The sequence below is a fragment of the Neovison vison genome, chromosome 1 (assembly GCF_020171115.1).
Source record: "Neovison vison isolate M4711 chromosome 1, ASM_NN_V1, whole genome shotgun sequence".
NCBI classification, from domain to species: domain Eukaryota; kingdom Metazoa; phylum Chordata; class Mammalia; order Carnivora; family Mustelidae; genus Neogale; species Neogale vison.
The window spans coordinates 8,618,368-8,644,808 of NC_058091.1; the positions used below are offsets into that span (position 1 = coordinate 8,618,368).

The 26,441-nt window shown below is 39.3% G+C and overlaps 1 protein-coding gene across 3 annotated transcripts; it reads left to right on the forward strand.

Annotated features, from left to right (window-relative positions):
* Positions 1-276: 276 nt before the first annotated feature.
* On the forward strand, positions 277-10,141 carry LOC122897386 (T cell activation RhoGTPase activating protein). Of its 3 annotated transcripts, XM_044235709.1 has the most exons (10): positions 277-664; positions 1,260-1,344; positions 1,434-1,487; positions 1,838-1,904; positions 3,577-3,743; positions 4,389-4,550; positions 5,026-5,135; positions 6,543-6,738; positions 7,322-7,436; positions 8,048-10,141. In XM_044235709.1, the coding sequence occupies exons 2-10, from the start codon at positions 1,318-1,320 to the stop codon at positions 9,313-9,315; spliced, it is 2,166 nt and encodes a 721-aa protein (XP_044091644.1). In that variant the 5' UTR covers positions 277-664; positions 1,260-1,317; the 3' UTR covers positions 9,316-10,141. The 3 variants fall into 3 exon arrangements, with proteins under 3 accessions (XP_044091644.1, XP_044091697.1, XP_044091578.1); XM_044235762.1 differs by lacking the exon at positions 1,260-1,344; XM_044235643.1 differs by lacking the exon at positions 277-664 and having other exon boundaries at positions 1,150-1,344.
* The last annotated feature ends 16,300 nt before the right edge of the window (positions 10,142-26,441 follow it).

Consider the following 26,441-nt stretch of genomic DNA (forward strand, 5'->3'; position numbering starts at 1 on the left):
TATTTTGGCAGCTGGCTTTAGTGGACTCTTCCTAATTCCAAAGGAAACTGATGGTGATCGTTTCTCAGAGGAGGCAGAGGGTCCGGAGGATCCTGCCCCCACAGGATCGCTGGGCAACATATGGGGACTGATGAACGGAGTAGATGGTGGGTGGAAGGGAGACAGCACCCACACGGGATACAAAAGCAGGGTACCCAAAATCACTTCATGAAATAAAATTATGTTTATTACAGAATAACACAATTTCTTATTCACACATCCCACCTGTGACATTAATCAGAGCCTTCACCTATGGGCCCTATGTCATCTTTTCCACCCTTAGTAGTTTATAGTTTTTTTGGTTTTTTTTTTTGTTTTTTTTTTTTTACTTTTGAAATTGTCAAAAGAAGAAAAAGAACAGAGCTGCCCTAAAAGGAATGAGGAAGTGAGAGCTCCCCAGTGTCTGGCTAGCTAGGTCTGGGTGACAACCCATGATGTTCTTTCCGGTCTCAGTAATATTCTGAATTTCCACCTGCCCGCCCCCTCTCGTTTATAACGCAGAACACGTGAAGTTAGAGCAGTTCAGTTTTCCTCTGTCAGTGGATTAGTACGAGCAGAGTGTTATGCTGTTTCTCCCGTTTGGCACGGTTCCCCGGAGATAACTCTGGCTGGAGGCCCTCTGAGGGTAAGTACCATAAATTAATATAACTGGCAAATTAGCTAGCTGGCAGATCACTGGTCTTTGAGAGCACCTCCAACAGAAAACTGCCGTACCCCAAAACATGCCGCAAATCATGTTAAAGAAGCGGAGCACTAAAAGCTTATCTTTAGTGTGAAGCCTGCACTCTTCTGGTATAGGAATTCTATCAATGTTAACTTTGTTTTGTGTTCACAGCAGGTAGCATCCTGGGAATAAGGGTTTTGCTCTAGGGGCTAAAGGAGCTAATCCGTGAAGAGCACTTTACACAATACCTGACAACATGAGCTCCTCCCCGCCCCCCAATAAATGTTAGTTATCATATGATTATTAGATTATCTGTTGATGGGAATGGAATAAATGAATAACAAAGTCTGGCACAGTAAAGATATTGGGTTTAAAAAATTTAGAAATAGGTGTGCTCAGGCACTGTTCTTGATAGCTGAAGACATCTGGTAAAATATCACAGACTTTGAATGAAAACTTTTCTATGTAATAGTTTCAGAGTCTGTGTTTTGGCCCCCAAATTGGCCAACTTATCACGGGTCTCCCTCCTCATTCTCCCCCATGTGATTTCTCATAGACAGAACCAAGGCCACACAGAAGCAAAATTCATCCCTGGACAGTCAGCCCAAAATCTAATGAAGTTGATAAGCAGCTGCAATGCTGTGCGTACCCCTCTTATATTTCTTAATTCATATTTTCCAGAGGTCATAGTTAAAAGACCTTTACCTAACTTAATTTTTTTCTCTTTCAGTCAAAAACACTAAATGCCAATAACATGGAGACATTGATCGAATGTCAGTCAGAGGTAAGAGAGCAATTTTTAAAAATTTTTAATCTTCACTGTGAGAATATGGAAAACTTTCTGTTTCTATGGAGTATTTTTGGATTGTATAATTCTTACAGTAGAAAATTAACATTCTAAATGTAGTTAATTAAATATACTAATCAGGGCCTTATATGATGATAATCAAGACTTTATTATTGATTCTAGAAGTTAGAAAAAGATCATGGGACTTTGACTAATTTTTAATTTTTAAAATTTTTAATTTAAATTTAACATAATTTTGATATGAATAAAATGTTGTACTGTATTTTGTGGGGAAAGATTGGGTAGATCTCCTCAGTCATTTTTAACGAAAATAAATATATTTTTAGAACAATATCAAGGAACATCCTCTGTTGGCATCATGTGAGAGTGAAGATAATATTTGCCAGCTAATTGGTGAGTTTTGAAAACAAACCGTTCTTTTATGTAAGTGCTAACAACAAGTGTTCTTGGTTTGCAAAACCACAGTACTCTACCGTACTAGGAATTTCTTTTTTTAAGTGTTCTTTTAAAGACCGCAGAACATTAACCCTTCAATGGCCGGCAGACTCTGGCTTGCTAGAGCATCAGGGCAAGCTGACAGAAAAGATCCTTCCTACAACCAAGCCCCCAGCTTTTAGTGGGGTCAGATCTCCTAGCCCCTTCTGTTTTGACAATTAAAGCAGACATACATACGAAAAATAGACAGTTCCTTTTCCCTTTTCTTCCTTCTCTAATGAAGAATGAATTTAAGAATCCATGAAACAATTGGTGGTGATCCCCAACTCCTGGAAAGCCACCATTCACTGTTTTCACTGTTTTCGTAACGTGTTTCGTATTACATAACCGCGACTCAGTTCTGCTGAACTGTAAGGGACAAACCACTTCTCTGTCCATCCTCTTCCACTTGCCAGTGTGGAAACATACTGCAATGCATTTAGAAAACAGAGCTTTTATGTGTAGGGGAAAACAAGAGAAGGAAAAAGAGGGAAAATAAAAAGAAGGAAACGTGTGAGATGCGATGCCCATTGCGCACATGTCTTCCGGATTTTGCAAAGATAGAACATCTCACTAATGTTTTGCTGATAATTCCCAGCCGCCGGGTCTAGATTCAGGTCTTCCCGTGGCAATTTGTGCCCGCCTTGTCCTCAAGCAGCCCCAGAGGAAATCCTGAAGGGGACTGCAGACAGACGGACGTAGCTCCCTCTAGTGGCTGATTGGTGCTAGTGTGGCTGCGAGGTGTACTGGCCCGCCCAGCTAAGGGCCTTCAAACCAATCTTGAGCAAAGAGTCCATTCCTTTTTATGGGTCAGTAATATTCTTCTGTATTTAAAGACCACGTCTTCTTTATTCATTTATCCATCAATGGACACTTTGGTTGCTTCCATGTCTTGCCTATTGTAAATAATGCTGCAATAAACATAGTGGTGCACAAAAACTTTTTGAATCCATGTTTTCTTTTTATTTGGGTAAAACCTAGCAGTAAAATGACTGGATGGTGTGGCATTTCTATTTTAATTTTTTGAGGAAACTCCATATTGTTTCCCATCGTGACTGAAACTAATGTAACATTCTATGTCAACCAAACTTCAGTTTAAAAAAAGAAGATCTTGAGCAAGTCACTTCCTCTCCTGCTAAGGCTAGTTTTTGCTGCCAGTCAAAGGAGAAAATTAAAATAATCTATTTCGCATCAGAAAAACCCACCATAGTTATTAAGGTCAATATATGAAGATGGTTGTTTGGGATCTCCTCGGCTAGTTTTGCTGCTTTTCTGCAGCAAACAGCCAGTGAAGACTAAAAACAGGAAAGGTGGAGGCTTTGAGGAACCTGGGTGTTGATATTTAAGGGCGGTTGCTCTGGTAACAATGTGGTTGCTTTTTGCGTTCATTTTGCTAGATTAAAATTCATGCCCTTTGCTTTCTCAGTTTTTCAAAATCATTCCCCCCTTCCCCTGTGGCATACCACAGATGACATTATGTGGCTGACAATCTCAATTGTCTTATATGGAGCTTTATTAATTATTTTAATAATTATTTAATAATTTAATAATTATGAATCTAATTTTTCTCTTTGCCTTTTCCTGGCTATAGAAATTAAGAAGAGAAAGAAGGTGCTGTCCTGGCCCTTTCTCATGAGAAGGCTTTCTGCTCTGTCAGATTTTTCTGGGGCTTCAGAACCTGAATTGAAAACATCACTGTTTGATCAACCGTTGTCAGTCATCTGTGGGGAGGACGACACACTCCCCAGACCCATTCGGGTAGGTGCATGTACCCGCAAACCTACTGCAGGTTTTTGTCAAATGTGAAAAATCCTTGGGAGTTCTAAATGTCATTCTCGTGCTAAACTTGCTGGGGTCAGTCTTTAGGTTTTTCCACTTTTAGAAATGGTGTTTCCAATATGAGCACAGTCAGGAGACTACCTAACTACTTACATCCTAGAGATCTATCCTTCCATCCTCCTGATTTTGTGGAGTTAAGAATGCTAAAAGATGTGTAACTTCTGTGAAGTCAATGGATAGAGATATAGTATCAGGTATAAAGTACATGATGAGAAATCCAGTGTTTATACAGAATGACTTGAAAGTAGAGAGAATGGAAATAATTTTAGAATGCACAAATTAGAGCATTCTCTTCTTAGAAAAAATAGCACAGTGGAGGGAGAAAGTTGATAACAATGGGGCTGTGGAAACCTGGCATTCATAGTCTCTTGTAAAGACTGTGTTGGTATCACAGAGAACTGCCTTTTAGGGAGAGGATTCTCTATGACAGGTGAAGTTTGCTACTGTTCACATGCACTGTTTCAATACCTACACGTAGATTTTTCATGGAGTAGTAGCAGCACATGGTTTTGTGTATTCAAAGTAAGAGTAACCCTTTCCTATTCCTACATCTCTTTCCTACAGGATATTCTCACTATTCTGTGCCTTAAAGGACCCTTCACGGAAGGGATCTTCAGGAAAGCAGCCAATGAGAAAGCCCGAAAAGAGCTAAAGGAGGAGCTCAACTCGGGAGGCATGGTGGATCTGAAAAGTCTCCCTGTGCATCTTCTGGCGGTGGTCTTTAAGGTGAGGTCACAACATTGCTGCCAATAATATTCCAGTGGGCTCCGACACATCAAGTCTCTAAAAATAAGAAATGGGTCCTTCTCCCTACAAATCAAAGTAAACTGATCTGGGAGTTTAAGTTTTTTAGTTTTGGTTTTAGTTTTTTAAGAAGCCTTTTATTTTCTTATATGAACATCTCTGTGTCTACAATCTCAGATTCCAACAGAGAATGATACAGTACATTCTCCCCAAATTCTGATGAGAAAAGGCCAAGTCCATGTCCCTGAAGCTGGGAGCCCCTCAAATGATGGCCTCACTCTGTCCATTGTCAGGAAGTTGCTGAGAGATTTCCTAGAGTGAACAATGCAGAAGAAAGGGGGCACAGCCTGTGGTAGAATGATCAGAGGGTCCCTGAGCTGGACCAGGCAAGAGGAAGATGAAGATGCCAGGCCATGTGTAGCCTAACCAGGCCCAACCACCCCCTTTCATCCTCCAGGACTTCCTCAGAAGTATCCCACGGAAGCTACTTTCATGTGACCTGTTTGAAGAGTGGATGGATGCACTGGAGAGGCAGAATGAGGAGGACAAAATTGAGGCCCTCAAACAGTAAGTGGCCAGAGTCTTTGCCAGAGGCCAGGCCCTCATGGTCTCCATCTTCTGATTCTTCACACAGTTCTCTGATTAGTTCAGGAATATTGACATGTTTAGGGAATCAGAGTGGAATTATCTATCTACAACCAGAATAAAAGTCATGAGGTACAATAGACATTCCTTTTAAAGTAGTTTTAGCCAAAGGAAAGGAAGCACTTTTTCAAAGAGGGGAAAGTGAACTTCAATATTCACAAATCCCAAGAGATGGAGGAATCTAAGAACATTAGTAGTTCCAGAAGGTTTGAGACAAAATCACAGAGGAAAACCTCAAAACAGGCTAAGTAGCCAAGTGTGAATGTGGGGTTACCCTTAGCCTAATAGATTTGTGTCAAGCAAGGCAACAATTCCCATCCATTAAAGCACAGGAGAACAATCTGGAAGGAATTGTTTTGATCATAAAATTCCACAGCATATTTCATAGTTTCCTAATTAACCAAAATGAAAACTATAAAAACAAATTCCAAAGACAACAAAAATAATTACATTTATAAATGCAATGGTAAGCTTTTAGCTACTAGACAATCTCAAACACTAACTTCAAAATATCAGCACTTTTGCTGAATGCCATGAAAGTCTCCTTGTTATGACTATTCCAAGTGGCTAAATATTTCCAGTGAAATAGTTATTGAATTGAAGGCATTAAAGTATCTGTCCCATATTGAAAATCCTAAGATTACTGCAACTTTCTCCTAAAGACATTAAGCTCTTCCATAATAGTAACTTCTTAAGAGAAGTGAAAACGGTCCCAATGTTAGAGTCAGCATTGCATATTTTGTAAAAGCGAGGCTTTACCCATCTCATTTATTATCATTAGTACCAATGTTCCCATTTAAGTGGTGACTTGACCATATTTACAAACATGCCCTTAGAAACTGCTTTCTTCTCCATAAAGATTTCTTGGAATGGCATAAAAATGGGTAATCTTTGTATGATGATCACAGATCAAGAAAGGCAAATGATCGTGCTCTCAAAATACCAGTCTTGCAGTGGTAGAAAGACATTCTGCAGGGCTGCAGGATTATTCTACAAAACAGTTTCCAAAATGGATTCAACTATGGAGTCTGTTGTAGAAGTTAAGGATTCCCAATGTAAGATCTATACAAATAAAGGACTGTGTTATTGGTGTCCTAACTATAAAGACCAGTGTCTTAGGTCTTTAAGATCTCGTGGTTAAGGAGTTTCATTCCACATCACTTGCCACTGGAAGTGTCCAAATGAACATTTCACAGTCTTACTCATGACAATGCACCTTCCTCATTTTGAAGGAAGTCTGGGTTAAGCCGAAACTTTCAACTTGCTACAGTAAAACTGAGACAGATCATTAGCCTTCTCTAAAACCAGCTTCCCTGAACCTCATTCCAGGGTTGCAGATAAGCTCCCCAGGCCCAACTTCCTGCTGCTCAAGCACCTGATCTCCGTGCTCTACCTGATCAGCAAGAACTCCGAGGTCAATAAGATGGACGCCAGCAATCTGGCCATCTGCGTCGGACCCAACATGCTGACCCGAGAGAATGACCAACACCTGTCTTTTGAAGCCCAGAAAGACTTGAACAATAAGGTTTGTTCCGGTCTCTGTCTGAGAAACTCCCAATGTATGATCTCACCATCTGTTTGAAAAAGGCAATGGGTAAGATGCCTCCGAGTCTCTCCAGCAGACTCAAGCTCGCAGTGAAATGTGAAATGCAAAATGCTTTTGTCACAGTTCTGCTCACTTGGGTTTATGTGTTTAATGAAATGGAACAATCCTGTCTCGTAGGATGACAAAGATGTCCTTTGTTAAAGTTAAGTCTCACTGTCTCCTAAGATAGAAAAGCCCTTTTGTTTGGTTGGGTTTTTTTCATTTGTGCATTGTACTCTGTCAGTCCAACTATCAGTTTGTTAAATTCCTTATTTAAATGAAAATTTTAGTTAGAGGTTTTTTTTTTTTAATTCTCAAAAAATGTACATCTGAAAAATAGCTTTAATATATATGATTTTTACCAATTTCCTGTATGTTCTTTTCAAACACATAAAGATCTGTATGCACATTTTGGCACCTCCCTAACAGTGAACCCTCATTATGTCCCCATTCCTTCCCCCTCTTCCTTTAAAAAAGATGGAAGATGTCTTTAGGCTGAAAACTTGCTTCTTTTTCCTCACAGATTAAGACATTGGTGGAATTCCTCATCGATAATTGCTTGGAAATATTTGGGGAGAACATTCCGGCACATTCCAGTACTGCTTCTGATGACTCCCTGGAACACACTGACAGTTCAGGTACGGAATATGTTCTCGATTGCTTGTGGTTGTTAGGGGGCGTCCATTCCAGTCTGCCAATCACGTAGAGTATCTCTGGTATATGAAGCAGAAGTTACCTGCCCAAGTCACCAAATCAAATTCATGGGATGCCATTAACATGGAAACCTGCTCTCCAATTTCCTGCAGTCCCCTCACTCAGCTGACACACCTTCAGCTTCTTTCTCAATCATAAAGAACTGCTGAGTTTACTAAGTTACCTTTCGCTAGAGGGTTGTTTCCACATAATGGGACATGGGTCCATTAAAATGGAATGGATCCAATCAAAGAGCTATCCAAAGGATTAATTTTTTTTTTAATTTAAGATCAACAAATGTTCAATGAAAACATTGTTTTGTGCCTTTTCTCATGCTCATTCTCTCACTCATATTTCCTTTTCCTACTTCTCTCTGCATCCCAAAAGGAAAGAAACAAAATTTTAATGTGACAGATTTCTTTTGTATCAAGCCCCAGAGTAGCTTCACCAAATTACCTAGTGCCATCCTTGATACAAGTAGGATGAATGGTGGTACTAAAGTTTATTTCTCAAAGAAACTGACCCAGAAACTCAACTGTCCCTTAACTTCCTCCAGACGCATCAACGCTACAGAATGACTCCGCCTATGACAGCAATGATCCTGACGCGGAATCCAGCGGTGCCATCAGCTCCCCAAACAGGCAGGTGCTCTTGGAGGCAGCTGCCGACTGGGAGCCCAGAAGCCCACAGCTCGCTTGGGAGTTGAGCCCGGAGCCCGTTGTCAGCACTGTAGCCAGGCTGAAAAACTCCCTCAGGGAACCAGACAGAAGCTACTCGGAGCCCAACATGTCATCCTCCCAGGAGAGCCTCGAGAGTCAGAAAAGTCACCAAAAACTAACACGAAGTGAAGACGACTTCACCATGGCCCAGGCAGGGGCTTGTTTGGAAGGTGAGGAAACTGAAGACCCATTTCCAGAGGAGGTGTTTCCTGCAGCTGAAGGCAAAACCCAGAGGCCACAGGACCTGAAGGTGAAGAACTCGACTCAGGGTTTGGGGTTAATATGGGGACTGGCACCCAAAGCTGCCTCCAGTGGCTCTCTGGATGCTTCCTCCGACAGCTCCCCCGTGGCTTCTCCTTCCGGTCCCAAAAGAAATTTCTTCACCAGACATCAGTCTTTCACAAAGACAGAGAAAATTAAGCCCAACAGAGAGATTAAAAAACATTCCATGTCATTCTCCTTTGCCTCTCACAAAAGAGTGCTGACCAAAACTCCCAGCTGTGCGTCTGTGAAATCCAAAGGCTTTACAAGAGACCAAGTAAAGAAAGGCTTTAAAAAAGAAAGCCAGCTTGCTGGGCGAATCATCCAGGAGAACTTTTCTGAAATTCAGGGCCAAACAGCTCTAGACTTTAGCTCCAGATCCTATGCCCTCTCAGTAGAGGATGTGTTCCAGCAAGTGGACCAGAGAAGCCCTGGGAGTCCGCCATCTTATGAAGAGGCCATTCGGTGCCAGGCATTGGACCTCTTGGACTATGGGGGCCAAACAGTTGGCAGCATGAGGGCTAGAATGCTCAGCCAGGACACTCAACTACCACCTCTCCTACCTTTGTATCACAAAGGGAACTCAAGAGATATATGCAGTCAAGAGCCACTTGACAGGCATAGACTATCTCCCAGGACTGAGAGCTGGAAGAACAGCAGGACTATCCACGCTTCTATCGAAACGATAGGACAAGTGACTGTCACGGGGAGACCGGAGCCGCACCGTCTGAGACCTATGTCTGAGTCAAAACAGAAGACTGAGCTGGACCACCTAGTATGGCGATGTAACCAGCCGGCCTTTGAGACTGACCAGCTCCAGTATGCGAAAGAATCCTACATTTAGGAAGACCAAGCAGACACCATGGCTTGTGGTATCTTTGTAAATGCATGACTGTATGAAGAACTGCTTTAGACTCTGTGTCCAAGAAAGTCAAGAATAAGCTCCTTTAGAGAAGTTGTGTAAGCCCTCCTCAGCGGGGCTAGCTATGTAGTGTCTGTGTGTGCCTGAATTTGTGCAAAATGTAGCACGTGTATAAAATGTGTATAAAAGTGTATAGAAAGTGTATAAAGTTCTTCAGTGAAGACAAGGTGTAAGGTGCAAAGATGTCTACATGAGTGTGTGTATATTAGTTTGTGAACTTGTAGTCAATGGCATTGCTGTTCTCTGCCTCCTGGGACACTTTTCTATTAGTGTTCAAAAATAATTTTTCTTCTATTTTCATGTTGCCTTAAATGTCATGCCATTTTTTGTATTTTCCACAAACCCCATTTAGGGGAAAATGTTTAAATCTCTATTAGAAGTTTAGTCCAGTAAGCAGATTTGGGATATTACCCACATGGTAAGAAAAAGGAGCAGACTGCAAGGAATAGACTTCGGTGGTTGGAATTATCAAAGGCATTACAAACTCCAGTAAATGAAAAATCTATTTGTTAAAATTTATGAAAAATATTTAAATTGTCCTTTCAACCATCTTTTTCAATTTGGATAGATGAGTAAAAATGCAATACCTCAATATTAACTGATTTATAGCACTTTGAGTTTCTTGGCGGCTTAGTAATGTCTTCTCCAACAGTGTGCAAGAAATTACTTTATTTGCATTGGGGACCATATATAGAATTTCAGTGTAATCTCACTACAATAAATTGTCTTCCTTGTTCCAAAGTAAAAATGTTCATTCTTGACTGATATGCTGCTCCCTTGATTCTATAGAAACCCAAGAAAAGCATTCACACATTGGTTCATTCAACATTTATTGAATATATATTCATTACTCTAGGGTAATAGGTTGTCTGGGACCTTGTCTTTAGAAAGAAAAGATGAATCCAGTTCTCCAATGGTTTGCAAATCCATAAAAATGTACCTACTTGAAGCCATTTTTTTCAACAGTAACTCAAAGAGGCTAGAAAATTTAGAAAATTTAGAATGCAGGGGGTGCTTGGGCAGCTCAGTCAGTGAAGTGTGCCTTTAGCTCAGATCATGATCCCAGGGTCCTGAGACTGAGTCCCGAATCAGGCTCCCTGATTCTCCCTTCCCTCTGTCCCTCCCCCCACATTTCATGCTCTATTTCTCCCCTTCTTTCAAATAAATAAATGAAATCTTTGTTTAAAAAAGATGGTAAAAATAATTTAGTATGCAAATACAGGGTAATATAGTGAATATAATATTTCCTGTTGAGTGGAATAAACTCTTCAGTACCTTTACAAACCTTATTTTTACTATACTCAGGTTGTTTATTCACAAACATAATGGTAAAATATTTGTCATATATTAGAACTTTAATGCTCAACAATTAAGATATTTATCTAGTACCTTGGAGATATTAGACTTCTATTTTCCTTTTTTTATCAACCTCTTTCATAAAACACTGTGTGGTTTTGATTTGTTCAAGAAATATTTTTGCATTGGTCAACCACCTGATGGTGAAGACCTATTACTCTTTTCAAAGGAGATTTACTGATAATGTGGTAAAAAGTTAAAAACGTAACCCAGATTGCTCAAGGCAATATGCTCAAACCTCAAAATGTCATTAGAAATACTTTATTAAAGGGCTCCTGGGTGGCTCAGTTGTTAAGCGTGTGCCTTCGGCTCAGGTCATGAGCCTGGGGTCCTGGGATTGAGCCCACATCGGGCTCCCTGCTTGGCGAGAGGCCTGCTTCTGCCTCTCCCACTCCCCCTGCTTGTGTTCCTTCTCTGGCTATCTCACTCTCTGTCAAATAAATAAATAAAATCTTTTTAAAAAAATACTTTATTAAGTATACCAAAAGTGTACAAACTTCAAGGAGCAGACACTCCCCTCTGCTAACTTCACAAAAGCAATCCTCTTCCAGGGTTGGACACGAATAGTAATAGTTACAATTTTTAGCACCTACTGTGTGCCAAGCACTGTTTAAGTATTTCAGGACTAAAACAAGCCTAGCAACTTCCTACTGAGAATCAGAATTCTCATCAATAAACAACTAAGAATTGGAAGTCTCCAATCTATTCCACTTTACCACTGACCTGACCTCTGTATAACCTAACTCAGATCACGAAAAACCTGTCCTAAGTTTCCTTATTTTAAAACAACTCGTGTGAGACCAAGGTCTTCTACCTATCACATGTAAGTAGTGCAGTTGCTGGCAAACACTGAAGAACTTCTTGCAGTCAAGCAGTCAAGCGGATGTCGTTCATGTCGCTGTCTTTGTGGTGTGGTGACCACTTTGTGGTGTGGTGACCGCAGAGTGGCCTTCCCACATCTATCCATGGAGTCCACTGGCTTTAGGATTGCCCAGTCTGCTGGCCAAGCCCATTAGTTGGCTACGGCTACCATAACAAAATACCACAAACAAGTAACTTAAACTATAGAAATGTATGGTCTCACAGTGCTGGAGGCTAGAGCAGAGATCAAGGTATCAGCAGGTTGGTTCCTTATGACGCTTCAAGGGAAGGATTTGTTCCAGGCTTCTCTCCTTGCTCAAACACAGCCATCACTCTGGTCTCTACATTGTCTTCCCTCTGTATGTAATCATCCCCAAACTTCCCTTTCTGGAGAGACACCCCAGTCAGTCATTGGATTAGGGTTCTAGTGATCCCTTTTACCTCTTTATAGTCACATTCTGAGATACTATGAGTTAGGACTGAAACAAACGAATGCAGAGTGGGGAAGCACACGATTGAACCCTTACACTAAGTTTCACCAAGTAGTACTTCATGAGGCCTTCCTTATGCCAATAGTTTTTAATGCTTCACCATAACCAGAGGGCCCAAGCTTATGGCATGATTTAGATACTAAAATGATACTCTAAGTAGGGCACATGGTGTGATGAGCACTGGGTGTTATACACAACTGATAAATCATTGAATACTACATCTAAAACTAATAATGGGGGTGCCTGGTGGCTCAGTGGGTTAAAGCCTCTGCCTTCGGCTCAGGTCATGATCCCAGAGTCCTGGGATCAAGCCCCACATCGGGCTCTCTGCTCCGCAGGGAGCCTGCTTCCTCCTCTCTCTCTCTCTCTCTCTGCCTGCCTCTCTGCCTACTTGTGATCTCTGTCAAATAAATAAATAAAATCTTTTAAAAAATAAAAAATAAAACTAATAATGTACTCTATGTTGGTTAATTGAATTTTAATTTAAAAAATATATATGTTCTTATGAAGGGCCCAGAAACACCAAAGTCCTATCCTCCATGGATGGACCTTCTAAGGGCCACACAGTCACAAATGGGACAATCACAAGTGTGCCTGACACCCCAACGCAAGGCATATGGTAACATCAGTTTGGAAGTCAAGGGCTAAGTAGGGATTCAAACTAAATCCAGGTCTGATTTCTAGCTTCTGAGCCCTGGGCCTCCCCAGCATCAATGTATTACTTCCTGGGCCTAGTTTAAGAAGGACTCTGGCCCTCTTACCAAGTGAAAGCTGAGGGAGCATGTACAGTTACTGTGCCCACTGGGAAATACACAGCATTCACTACCCTGGAATCTGAATAAAAACACTAGAATTTCTTCCTCTTAGGGAAAATAAGGAATTTTCTCTCCTCCTATAAAGAGGGAGAGAAGTAGGTTGCCACATGCCATTGCCAGCCTCCCACATGATGCTGTGTGATTACCTGTGAAGACATGCTATGTCCACCCTGATCCCAAAACCACCCACGACGTGGTCCAGCATTTTGACTTGTTCATGTTAACCAAGGCTGGGTGCTTATGCTGGAGTTCAGCCAAACTGCAATCATCTCAGAGTCTAGAAAATATGACACCTGTGTCACATGGGATCCCCAAGCAGGTGAAGTGACAGCCACGACTTAAGTGCTAATCAAAGAGATAATAATGGCCACAGTGCTTCCCATGATCACAGATGCCAATGTCCAAGGGCAATAAACATGATTTACCCTGATGCACTATTACAGGAATAAATTCTAGCTGCATTTTCCTGATTGGGATCTCACTGGAAGGACTGCCAGTACATGCCTTCCTCTTGAAGGGTCAAGTAGACAGAAACCCACATCAGATGGGATCTCACATATTTTGAGTTTCTTTTTTAATTGAATTATGTAAGATCTTATTCCTTTATCTGCAAAGGGAGAGAAATAAACTATACACATTTTGCTAGGGATGGAAGGGAATCACTTTTGGGGGGCCATATTTTAAATCTGGACTGAGATGCTGCATCTTGTCCACTCCAGAGTACAAATTAAATGTGAAGGAGGAAAAATCAGTGGGATGAAGTGCTGCCTTCCTCTGCCTTCCTAAGAGACTACAAAGAGGGCCCCCTGGGAGATAAGCAAGGCTGCAGAGTGCAAAGTCTTGCCGGAAAAAGGAAATGCAGAATGATACCATCTCTGTAGAAATGGAAAGACATTGTGTTAGCACAAGAGTACATGACCCAATTCACAGGGCCTGAGTCCACACCCAAGATAGCCTACCAGGACCAAGTACTAAACTTGTCTGAGCCTCAGTTTCCTCATCTGTACAATGTGGGTAACTACAACACATCAGTTGTGGGAGCCACATAATAGAAAATTGAGATAACAGAGGCTTAAATAAGAAGTGGGTTGTGCTCTCCATTAAAAAAAGAGCAGACAGGCAATCCAGGGCTGACATGGCAGCTCCAGGACATCCCAGGGCCCCGGGCTCCTTCACTCCAAGGCCAGCTTCATGGGTATGGAACTTATGCTGTCTCACAGAGCCCCATACCAAGAAGGGCTTGGCACTGGGGTTAATGCTCAGCTGCAGGCATTTTTTCATTATTAGTAACTATTGAACAAGGGCCCCTCACTTTCCCTTTGTATTGCTCCCTGCAAATGAGGTAGCCCATCTTATTCACGCTTTGTGGCCTTCCATCATTTCCGTATGCAAGAACATCCTCCTCCAGCTTTGACCTCCAAATTCCAGGCAGGAACGTTCTGCTCAGTAACTTCTACCCACATCCCAGCAGCCAGAAATTATTCCCACAGCTACTCTTACCCACAGAGGGAGTCTAGGAAATAGATTCTCCTAGGCATGTTGCCTTCCCCAATAAAAACCAGTAGGAGCATAAACTATCAGCCCTTGACACAAAAATCAAATAAAATAGATCATGGATATGATACAATACATGCTAATTTAGTTGCTCTAATAACGGAAAGCAGGATAAAGCACAGATTATTTAGTATAACTAGACAACTGAAAATGTTGACTATGATTAGGGATAATATAAAGACAAGGCAGACAATAATTTTGAAGTATTTCAATCATTCATATGCACATTGTGAGAATTCTATAATTATATGAGTTTTAAGTAAAATAAATTACTAACAAATATGAATTGACCTCCTAAAGCTTAAAACATACTATACTTCTGTAAAGAATTCACAATCTAGTAGAGAAATAAGATGTCACTGAAGGCAAAGCTACATTCCAAATGAGAAATCACACCAAGTGCTATAGTAGAAATGAATAATTGCTTCATAGTCCAATTTATTTTAGGAAAGGTGATTCCTATGTGAAACTCCAGAATCAGTAACAGAAGATTTCCGGCCAAGTGCAGGACACTTAAAATTATCATGAGGGGCACCTGGGTGGCTCAGTCAGTTAAGCATCTGACTTGGACTCAAGCCATGGTCTCGGGGTCCTAGAATCGAGCCCCCAAATTGGGCTACTTGCTCAGCAGGAAGTCTGCTTCTCCCTCTGCCCCTGCCTCCCACTCATGCTCTTTCTGTCTTAAATAAATAAAATCTTTTTTAAATGAATAAATAAGTAATCACAAGAGATTCCAGGAAGGCGTTCATTTATGTGATCTGCGCACATCTCTATTTAGAAGGAAGTAGGTGACTTCTTTTTTCCATTCCTGTCGAAAAGGCATTTCCTGTCCAAAATGGTTTGGGAAAAGATGAAGTGCTATATAAGATAACTGCTAATGTGTGGATGTCCATCTTTTCAAACAACACTTACATCTTGTTACTTTCCAAACCAGAAATCTCCAATGGCTTTTTTTTTTTTAAGATTTATTTGTTTATTTATTTTAGAGACAGAGAGAGAGTATGTGAGTGGGGGGAGGGGCAGAGGGAGAGATTCTCAAGCAGACTCACCGCTGATGGCAGAGCTTGACTTAGGGCTCAATCCCACAACCCATGAGATCATGACCTGAGTCAAAACCAAGAGTCAGATGCCTAACGAACTGAGCCACCGAGGTGTCTTCTTAATATCATTTTCATCAAGTCTAAAACCCACCACCTACCACCTACCACTCAAGGCCTGTCTTACCAAGCCCCATCCTGGGAACACAAACTTACTTCTTTCCTTAATCCTCCAGGGACTTTCCACAATAAGTAATAACAATAGCTAATGTGAAAGATGCATGTGAATACCACCTTTCAGAACTGGAGATGCAACCAAAGCTGTGTTTAGATGAAAATTCATGTCCTTATACAATTGTATTAAACAAAAATAAAAGTGAATGCATTCAACGTACTGTTCATGAAGGTAGAAAGAGAATAATAAAAATAAAGTTGAAATTGGTGATTTCAAAAACAAAAAAGAGTAGGACTAATAAATAAAATCATAGCTGGCTCTCTGAAAACACACTTCTGCCTAAAGGCAAGAGAAAGAAACATCAAAAGCACACAACAGGAGGAATGATGATGGGAAATATCAACAGAGACTGAAAATTAAAAGAATCAAAGGACTCCTTTGCTGAAATCCATGCCAATGCATTTGAAAATGTGAAAGAGATAATCCAAGTCTAGAAAAACACGATTTACCGCGGTGTCTGGGTAGGACATTCTGTTAAGGGCTGACTCTTGATTTCGGCTCAGGTCATGATCAGGGTTGAGAGATCCAGCTCTGCATGAGGCTCCATGTTCAGTACAGAGTCTGCATGAGATTCTCTCCCCCTCTCCCTCTGCACCTCCCACTCATGTTCTCTCTCTAAAATAAATAAATTTATTTAAAAAAAGATAATTTACTAATCTAATCCAGAAGAGAAAGAAAATCTTAAAAGAGGAGTTTATATAAGAGACAGAGAAAATTACAGATCTTATGAATATTGATGCAAAAATCCTAAATAAAATATAGTAGATGGAATATATGAAGACCAACTGGAGTTAGTACGGGAGTAAAAGTGTGATTCAATGTGAAATTTATTAACATGATTCATGATTTTGGTAAGCTATAGGGAAAATATAACCAGCTCCATAGATACTGAAAAATCAGCTACCATTATTTAATCCGCAGTATTGAATTTTTAAAAGAAATCTTAATGGGACAGAAACTGATGAACATGATTTTTTTTTTTTTAAGATGTCAGTTTTAGACCAAAAAGCTGCATGGGCTTAATGAGGAAACCCTGAGAACCCAGAGAAACTCTGACTGAAGCCAGAAAAAAACTCAGGCTGCAGACATGGCGCACCTGGGTGGCACAGCTGGTGGGGCCCCGGACTCCTGGTTTCAGCTTAGGACATGATCTCAGGTTATTGAGTTTGAGCCCCATGTCAAGCCCTGGGCTCAGCACAGAGTCAAAGTGAAGATTTTCTTTCCTTCTCCCTCTGCCCCTTACCCCTGTGCTTGCTTGCTCTCTCTCAAAAATAAATAAATCTTTAAAAATAAAATAAACAGGGGAGACTGGGTGGCTCAGTGAATTAAGCCTCTGCCTTTAGCTCAGGTCATGATCTCAGGGTCCTGGGATTGAGCCCCACATCAGGCTCTCTGCTCAGTAGGGAGCCTGCTTCCCCATCTCTCTCTGCCTGCCTCTCTACCTACCTGTGATCTCTCTTTCTCTGTCAAATAAATAAATAAAATCTTTAAAAATAAATAAATAAATAAACAACCAGATGAAAAAGAAACCAGAGGAATAAATATTGTAAATGAGGAGGCAAGACTTTCCTACTTGTAGAGTATATGATAGAGTATTTGGAAAATCAAGACAATCAATTAAAAACAAAACCATTAGAAATAAGAAAACACATTAAGCTAGCAAACTGTGAAATTAATATACAGAAACCAAAAGTCTCCATACAAACTAATGGAAAATATAATGAAAGAAAAGGCTTCATGCATATTGGCAACAAATGGATAAAAATATCTAGGAAGAAATGTAACAAAACCAATTTGACAACAATCTTTAAATGTTCTTGCAGGACAAAGACGTAGAACAGAACAAAAATAGAAGAACTGACTACATTCTTGGAGAGTAAGATTCAAAATCATCTTTTCCTAAGTTAACTTATAAACTTAACATGATCATGAAACAATATCCAACAGGAAGGATTTTTGTTGTTTGCCATTTATTATTGCTGTTGTTACTTACTGAAAACCACATTTAAAGATCAGTAAATGCTGATAGTAAAGAGATCTCTGGAAAGAAGGATCTGCGAGGGAAAGACAGTCCTGCTGATTCTCAGCTATGCTCAGTATGTGAACAGATGGTTCCTGGCACACGAACAGTCAACAAACCAGCCAGACGGAAGAGAAAGCCCAAGGATAGAGGCAGGTGCGTGCAAGACGTTAGCACATAAAGGTGGTATTTCAAAGCAGTGGGGAATATAAGGATAATTTAATAAATGGTGTCAGTATAAATCAGCAGCCATCTGGGAAAAAGGGAGAACATTTTCTCATAATATGTTGCAGGACAAATTCTACACAGCTCTAAGATTTAAATGTAGGAAGTGAAAGAACCAAACTTCTAGGAGAAATAAGGGAAAATTCATAGCGTCTCAGAGTGGGAAAGGTATTTATAACATGACTTGAAAGTCCTGATGGCATAAAAGAAAATGACAAGTTAACAATGTCAAAATAAAAATATCTGCATGAATAAAACACCATAAACGAGAAAAATGGCAAACTTGGGGAAATGTCTGCATCTCATATAACAGAAAAAGGGCTAATTTCCATAAAATATACACTACCTGTAAATTGAAAACGGAAAGTGCAGAACAATTTCAAAAGGTGCAAAGGGTATGAAGAGCCAAAACAGAAAAACAAATGGCCTTTACACATGTGAAAAATGCTCACATTCACTCGTTTTTTTTTTAAAGACAAACTAAAACTGCACTAAAACACCATTTCTCCCATCTATAGGCAAAAATGAAAAGTTTAATACCAGAGTGCATTGGCAAGGCTGTGGGGAAACTGTTGATTCATTTGTTTCTGTTGGAAGTAGAAATCGATATGTTGCCTATGTAGGACAGTTTGGCAGTATCTATTAAAATTACAAATGCATGAATCATTTTTCTAGGAATGTACTTTACAAATAAGTTTTCATGCATGCGGTATGAATGAGGATTTTGCTTTGTTTGTAACAGTAAAACACTGGATATGACATATATGTGTATCATTGGAGAATAATTAAATTAAAACTAATTAAATTATGACACATTCATGCAGCTATAAAAATTTCTATGCAGCAGCGAAAAAGAAATGAGCAAGCTCTTCAGCTATTGATACAAAATATGTCTAAGATATGTTAAGTAGAAAAAGGCAACATGTAGGTCAAGGTATATTGTATGCTATGATTTATCTTTAAAAAAAAAAGAAATTAATTATAATAGTTTAATGTGTGGGGATGGGGAATGGGAAGTGGAATCATGTGGCCAAGAATACATTTCAACAATCCATTTCTATGTTTTTAGTGTTTGAACTACGTAACTATGCGTATTATCTTCAAACATTAAATACAAAACAATAACTAACATTAAGTGTTTATTATATGCCAAGCACATTGAAATGACCTGAGAAATACCTGTCTGGGGTTGGAGTTTCCACCTGTGAATAGAACTGAAAAGCAGATCAAAGATTCTAGGAGTCCTTGAGTGTTCTCCAAACTAGGATTCAAAGCAGAACAGTGGGAGCCACCCAAGGCTTTTAGAGTATGTATTTAAGGGGATTACATAGGATGGTTTGGAGTAAGAACAATGTGAGACCAGTCAGCTGGTTCTGAAGTTATTACCCAAACATTAGGGAGCAATTATGTTTGGTCTATAGGCAATAGACAGAGTAGCCGCTGTGGGAATGCAGAAGGTCTAAGTGCCCAGACAATGAAGGGTGGACAGGACATGACCAGCAGAGGGGGCAGGCTGGGCTCTCCAGGAGGACAAATAAGATGAATGTGGGTGGAAAGGAACAGGGAAGGTTCAGGGATGATCGAAGACCTGGTCCTGCAAGTTTACCCGGGGTGAGGGGTGCAGGCTCCACAGAAAGGAGGCCAGGGCTAAAATCTCAAAACTACATCATCTGTTTGTGCCTGCATTTTCCCATCTGCAAAATGGGGATAAGAGTACTACCTACCCCATAGGGCCGACAGGACTAAATAAGATCATATGCATAAAGTACTTTACAGTACCCAAGGCACAGCTGGTGTTCAATAAATGCTAGTTTTCTCTGGAACATCAAATTCAGATTATTTCCCATAAATTCATTTGTTATATTATTTGTTTCCCATAAATTCAAGTTAAGTATGCTATAAAAATTCGGGAGCGCCTGGGTGGCTCAGTGGGTTAAAGCCTCTGCCTTCGGCTCAGGTCATGATCTCAGGACCCTGGGATCGAGCCCCAAATCAGGCTCTCTGCTCAACGGGGAGCCTGCTTCCTCCTCTCTCTCTCTTTGCCTGCCTCTCTGCCTACTTGTGATCTCTGTCTGTCAAATAAATAAAATCTTTAAAAAAAAAAAAAGTTGAAAAATTCAGACTCACAGAGGACATTTTTCCAATTTCTCAAAGTAATTTTTTGCTATTTGAACACAGGAGCTTTTCAGAAATGTAACCTATGCAGCTCAAGTCCTTCATGGACGTGGTTCCATATTGCAAATCCTATAAGATGACGTGATTTCACTTCCGTTAGGCAACAAAGGCCAGTGACCGCATATTTAATAAGTGCTCCTCCCCTGAATTATCTTTCATGTTTTTTCTTACAGTGAAACCTGCACACTAACATCAGATATAATGTGACAGCAGTTTAGCACCTCAGTAATTTCAAGATGATGTCTTCTTAGAGAAAAAAATATCATAGTTCAATGAACCTATTTTTTTAAGCCCAAGAAAAGCACAGAGAAAAAAATGTAAAATATATAGGATATTAAAATGTTATAAATAATAAGCTGGGAAGAAGTTGACAAATTTACATGTGAATTCTAAAAAGCATTAACTCAACATATTCTCTGCATTTTCTGATTCTCCCTAAATTCTTCACATACTTTTAATCCATTTACATAATTGAAATAGGTTGCAAGGAGCACTCACTTGTAAACTGGCAGGAGAGGTGTCCAAAGTTCTTTATTCATGTCCCTTAATGGTACATACTCTAAATCACTTGGACTTTGTTTCCATATATGGCCATATAATTCAAGTTGACTGTGTTATGACTAGGGAAGAGAAAGAAAAATGAGGAAGCTATTTTAAGAGATGAAAAACTTTCAATTTGCTTCAAAATCAAGGCATGTCTCCAGTCCTGTGGGGAAGTGTTTTGACATCACTGGTTGGGACAAGACCAAGGGTCTGGATTATGGCAAATCCATCCTTAGGACACTTGTTTCCCTTCTTGCTTCTTCCTTCCTACAATCCTGCATTCTGTGCTCAGATCTAATGGGAAGGGAAAATATTCTGGGTTGAGAACTAAAGTCTGATCCCAGCTACACATACTGCTTTAGCGGGTACCAAGCATCTTTATATCTTGGTCCACTGGGATAAAAATTGTTTTTCTTCCATAGGTACAATTTACATACAATAAGCAATATCTAATAAAATTTACACTGTAATTAATTTTGCCTTATATATAAATTCATGAAAACATCACCACTGTCACAATATGGAACACATTTTGGTCTAATTCATCCCGGTGGGTATGTAGTGATACCTCACTATGCTTCTAATTTGCACCCTCCCTTCACTGGTGATGTTGAGCATCTTTTCATGTGTCTACTGGTCATTTGTGAAATAGCCAATCCTGTGCCCATTTTTTTTAATGGGTTGTCTTCATTTTAAGAATTGAGTGTTAAGAGTACTTTACATATTCTAGATATGAACCCTTTGATGGACACGTTTTTCAAATATTTTCTCCCACATAAATCTTTTGACAGATACATGTTCTGCAAATATTTTCTTCCAATTGACAGGCTGTCTTTTGGTTTTGTTTTCTTACCTATGTCTTCGGGGGACTAAATGCTTTTCATTTTAATGAGGTCCATTCTAATATGTCTCTCCTTTGTGCTTTTCATCTTCTGCTTAACAAATCTTTTCCTTAATAGTGTCACAAAATTCTTTTCTTGTTTTCTGCTAGAAGTTTTATAGTTTGAGATTTCATATTTCAGTTTATGACCCATTACAAGTTAATTACTGTGTGTGATATGAGGTAAGAGCCAACTCATTTTTTTTTCCATATGGAAAGTCTGCTTTTTTATTGGCACATAACATTATATTAGTTTATTATTTAATAGATACATAACATAATGATTCATTATCTCTATATATTATGAAATGATCTCCACAATTCTACTAACATCCATTACCACACATAGTCACAAAAATTTTTGTTATGAGAACTTTTAAGATCTACACTCTAATGCACTTTCAAATAAAGACTTCCTTTCCCCCCATTGAATTGCTGTGGGTCTTTATTAAAAAAACCAATTGATTGAACATGTGTAAAGATACTTCTGGACTCTGATTTTGTTGATTTATCAATATACCTGTCCTTTTATTTATAGTACAGTCTTAATTATCGGAACTTTATAGTAAGTCCTGCAACTTTATTCTGCTTTTAAAAAATTATTTGGGCCAGACACATAGGTGGCTCAGTCCTTAAGTGTCTGCCTTCCGCTCAGGTCATGATCCCGGGTTCGTGGGATAGAGCCTCCACATCGGGCTCTTTGCTGGGCGGGAAGCCTGCTTCTCCCTCTCCCACTCTGCCTGCTTGTGTTCCCTCTCTCGCTGCATCTCTCCCTCTGTCAAATAAGTAAAATCTTTTAAAAAAAAATAATTTGGGCAATTCAAAGTTCTTTGCATCCATCTAAATTTTAAAATCATTTTGTAAACTTCTAGAGATTTTTATCAGGATTGAATTAAATGTATAGATCGATTTAGGAGGAATGGACATCTTAAAATTGAGTCTTCCAATCCATGAAGATAATATATCCTTCTACTCACTTAAGTCTTTTAAAATTTCTCCCGGTCATGTCTTGTGGTTTTCAGTGTATTATCTGTTTACATTTCTCTCTAAATAATCTGATTTGGGGACCTGTTATAAACAAAATTCCTTTTTCGTTTCATTTCACAATTACTTCCTTTTAGAAAATCATAATAGAATTGATTTTATAAATTTTAGCTTTATACACTATGACTTTGCATATTCACATATTACTTCTAGTTGTTTTGCAGATCTCCAGGGTTTTCTACGCAAACAATCACGTTAGTCGCTATTTAAGAAAAAAGCCAGGCCTCTTGTGTGTCTCCTTTACTCTTACACCTCTACCGACCTCACATTTTCCATACCGCGGGAGGGTTTTTTCGCCACAACAAGCAATTCTCTGTGAGAGCAGCGGGATTTCCAACATTTTAACTCAATTCTGACACTAGAGACAGCATCAGGTCCTGCAGGTGAAGGGCTCAGTCCCACAAAACTGCTCCCCACTTCAAGATGTCAATTGCAAGTAGTAGTAGGTCCCCAGGTTGACCACAGTTCTGCCTGACTTAGCTACAAATCCTGGTGTCCATGGCCTCTTCTCCTTTGGATTCTACTGATTGGCTGGAGTGGCTCATAGAACTCAGGGAAACAGTAACTTTCATGTTAACCAGTTTACTGAAGGATAAGATGAAGGAGACAGAAGAACAGCCAGACGAAAAGGCACAGAAGGTGAGGCCAGGAGGATGCGAAGTACAGAAACTTTGGGGCCCATGGAGTTGGGCTGGGCTACCTTCCCAGTATGCAGACGTGTTCACCAATCTAGAAGCTCTCTGAATCCTATACTTTGGGAATTTGGATGGAGGTTTCTTCACACAGATCTGATCAATCATTAACTCTATTTCTAGCCCTCCTCCCTTCACAAGAGAATGGGGTGGGGTTAAATATGGCTGAATATTTCGAGCTTCTAATCATAGCTTGGTCTTTCCTGTGATCAGTCCTTATCAAGGAGCCCAGCCAGAGTCACCTCATTAGAATAAAAAAGCATTCCTATCACGCAGGAAATTACAAGGGTTTCAAGAGCCCTGTGTCAGGAACCAGGTTCAAGACCAAATATTAGAACAAAAGATGCTCCTAGTTCTAATACCACTTAGGAAATTGCATGGGTGCCAAGAACTGGGGACAGAAACCAATATATATTTTTTCCTATTATTTTACACTGAAAATGATGACAACTTTGCTTCCTCCTTTTCAATCTTTATCATCTTGTTTCTTTTTCTTCCTCTATTGCAATGGCTAGGACCTCCAATTCAATGTTGAATAAAAGTGACAAAACTGAGCACATTGCCTTGTTCTTGATTCTAATAGAAAATAATTTAATATTTCAACATAAACATGTGATGTTAGCCAGAGGTTTTTCATAGATGGTCTTAATAAGTTGAATAGGTACCTTATATTCTTTGTTTGGTAAGAATTGTTCTTGTGAATGGATGTTGAATTTTGTCATATTTTTTCTTCTCTGTATTAAAATGATCATATGGTTTTCTCCTTTATTTTATTTTATTAATAGAGCAAAACATTGGTTTTCTAATGTTAAGACAACTTTGAGAGAGGAATGACATCAGCAAGATGGTGGAACAGGAGTTTTCAGCACTTATACCCTCACAGAAATATTACTTAGAACAACTCTCCATGCACAAAAATACCTTTATGAAGACTAAAGACTCCAGGTAAGAGATTACAGCACTTGGATGGAACACAGGAATAAGCAAAGATACAATGAAGTGGTGCCTGGGTGGCTCAGTGGGTTAAAGCTCTGCCTTCAGTTCAGGTCATGATCCCAGAGTCCTGGGATCGAGCCCCGAATCAGGCTCTCTGCTCAGTGGGGAGCCTGCTTCCTCCTCTCTCTTTCTTTGCCTCTCTGCTTTCTTGTGATCTCTGTCTGTCAAATAAATAAACAAAATCTTAAAAAAAAAAAAAAAGAAAAGAAAAGATACACTGAAGTAGGCAGGAAAGACACCTTCACATTATTTCTGTCACCATTCCCCCAAGACCCAGCTGCCCAGTTTGGAGAAAAACAAAATAAGTGTTGCAAAGTGTTGACTTGTCTTCTATCTTCTTTAAAAAAAAAAAAAAGTGACATTATCAGGCCTGAAGTTTTCTTTATAGGAAGGTTTTTGATAGTTACAGTTACTGTAGTTTAATGGTTATGGAGCTATTCAGATTTTCTGCTCCATCTTGGGTCAATTTGGTAAGTTGTATTTTTCAAATTTTTCAATTCATCAAAATTATTGTTTGCTGGAATCAAGTTGTTCATAATCAAGTTGTTCTTATCATCCTTTTAATATATGCAGGATTTGTAGTGATAACCCTTCTTTTAATCATGATATTGGTAACCTGTGTTCTGTATCTCTCTCACTCCTTTTTTTTTTTTTTCATCAACCTAACTCGGGGTTTATCAGTTATGTTGAACTTTTCAATAAACAAGCTTCCAGCTGTTAATTTCCTTTATCGGTTTATCTGTTCCATTTAATCGACTTCTTCTCTGATCTTTTTTTCCTTCTAATTTGTTTGATTTGCTTTGCTCTTCTTTCCTGAGCTTCTTTTTTTTTTTTTTTAAGATTTGATTATTTATTTTAGATAGGGTGGGGGCCAGGGAGAGAATCTTGAAGCTAAAACTTGGAAAAAATCTCAAGATGTCCTTGAGAGAATAAATTGTGGAATATTATTAAGACTAAAAAGAACTGAGCTATGAAAACCTGAAATGACGTGGAGGAACTTTACATGTATATTGCTAAGTGAAAGAAGCCAATCTGAAAAGACTACATACTGCATGATTCCAAGTATATGACCTTCTGGAAGACAAAAGTATGGAGAGAGTGAAGGGATCAGCGATTGCCAGATGGTGGAGGTTGGAGCTGGGGGAGGATAAGTACATATAGCACAGAGAATTTCTAGGGCAGTGAAAATACTCTGACACCTAATGATGGATACATGCCATTATACATTTGTCCAAATTCATAGAATGTACAACAGCAAGAGTGAACCAGAATGTAAACTATGGACTTTGGATGATGTGACAATGTAGGTTGATCAGTTGTAAGAAATGTACTACTCTGGTTGGGAATATTGATAATGGGAAGGCTGTGTGTTGTGGGGGGCCAAGGATATGTGGACATTTCCGGCCCTCTCTCTCAATTTTGCCCTGAACCTTAAATTTCTCTAAAAAAAAAATAATGTCTAAGTAAAAATAATTAATTTTTAAAATCAGTTACATCAAGATGATTGATCTACAGATCATCTATGTCTTTACTGATACTTTGTCTAGTTATTATATCAATCAATCTGTAAGAGATGTTGAAGTTTCCCACTATGATTATAACATTTCATCAATTTTTGTTTCTTTTATTTAGAGTCTGTTTTAGATGCATACACATTTATGATTGTTATATCATCCTGACTTGTAGGGTCATTCATTATGTAATGTGCCCACTTATTTCTGTAATACTATGTTTGGAAGTCTATTTTATCTGATATTAATATAGCTACCTCATCTTCTTACTTTTTTTGCATAATATGTTTTTTCTATCCATTTTATGTTCAATCTTTTTTGTGTCTATATGTGTGTTTGTTTGTTTGCTCCATGCTGGGCATGGAGCCCAATGCAGGCTGAACTCACAATCCTGAGATCAAGACCTGAGCTGGGATCCAGAGTTGGACGCTTCACCAACTGAGCCACTCGGGAGCCCCTGTCTTTATGTGTTTCTTATTTAATAGGTTATATTTTTCAGTTCTAAAATTTCTACTTTATACATTTTCAATTTCTCTTATGCAATATCCTGTCTTCTCATTTATTAGGAGCATTTTTTTAACCCACTGAACAGAATTATAATAGCTGCTTTGAA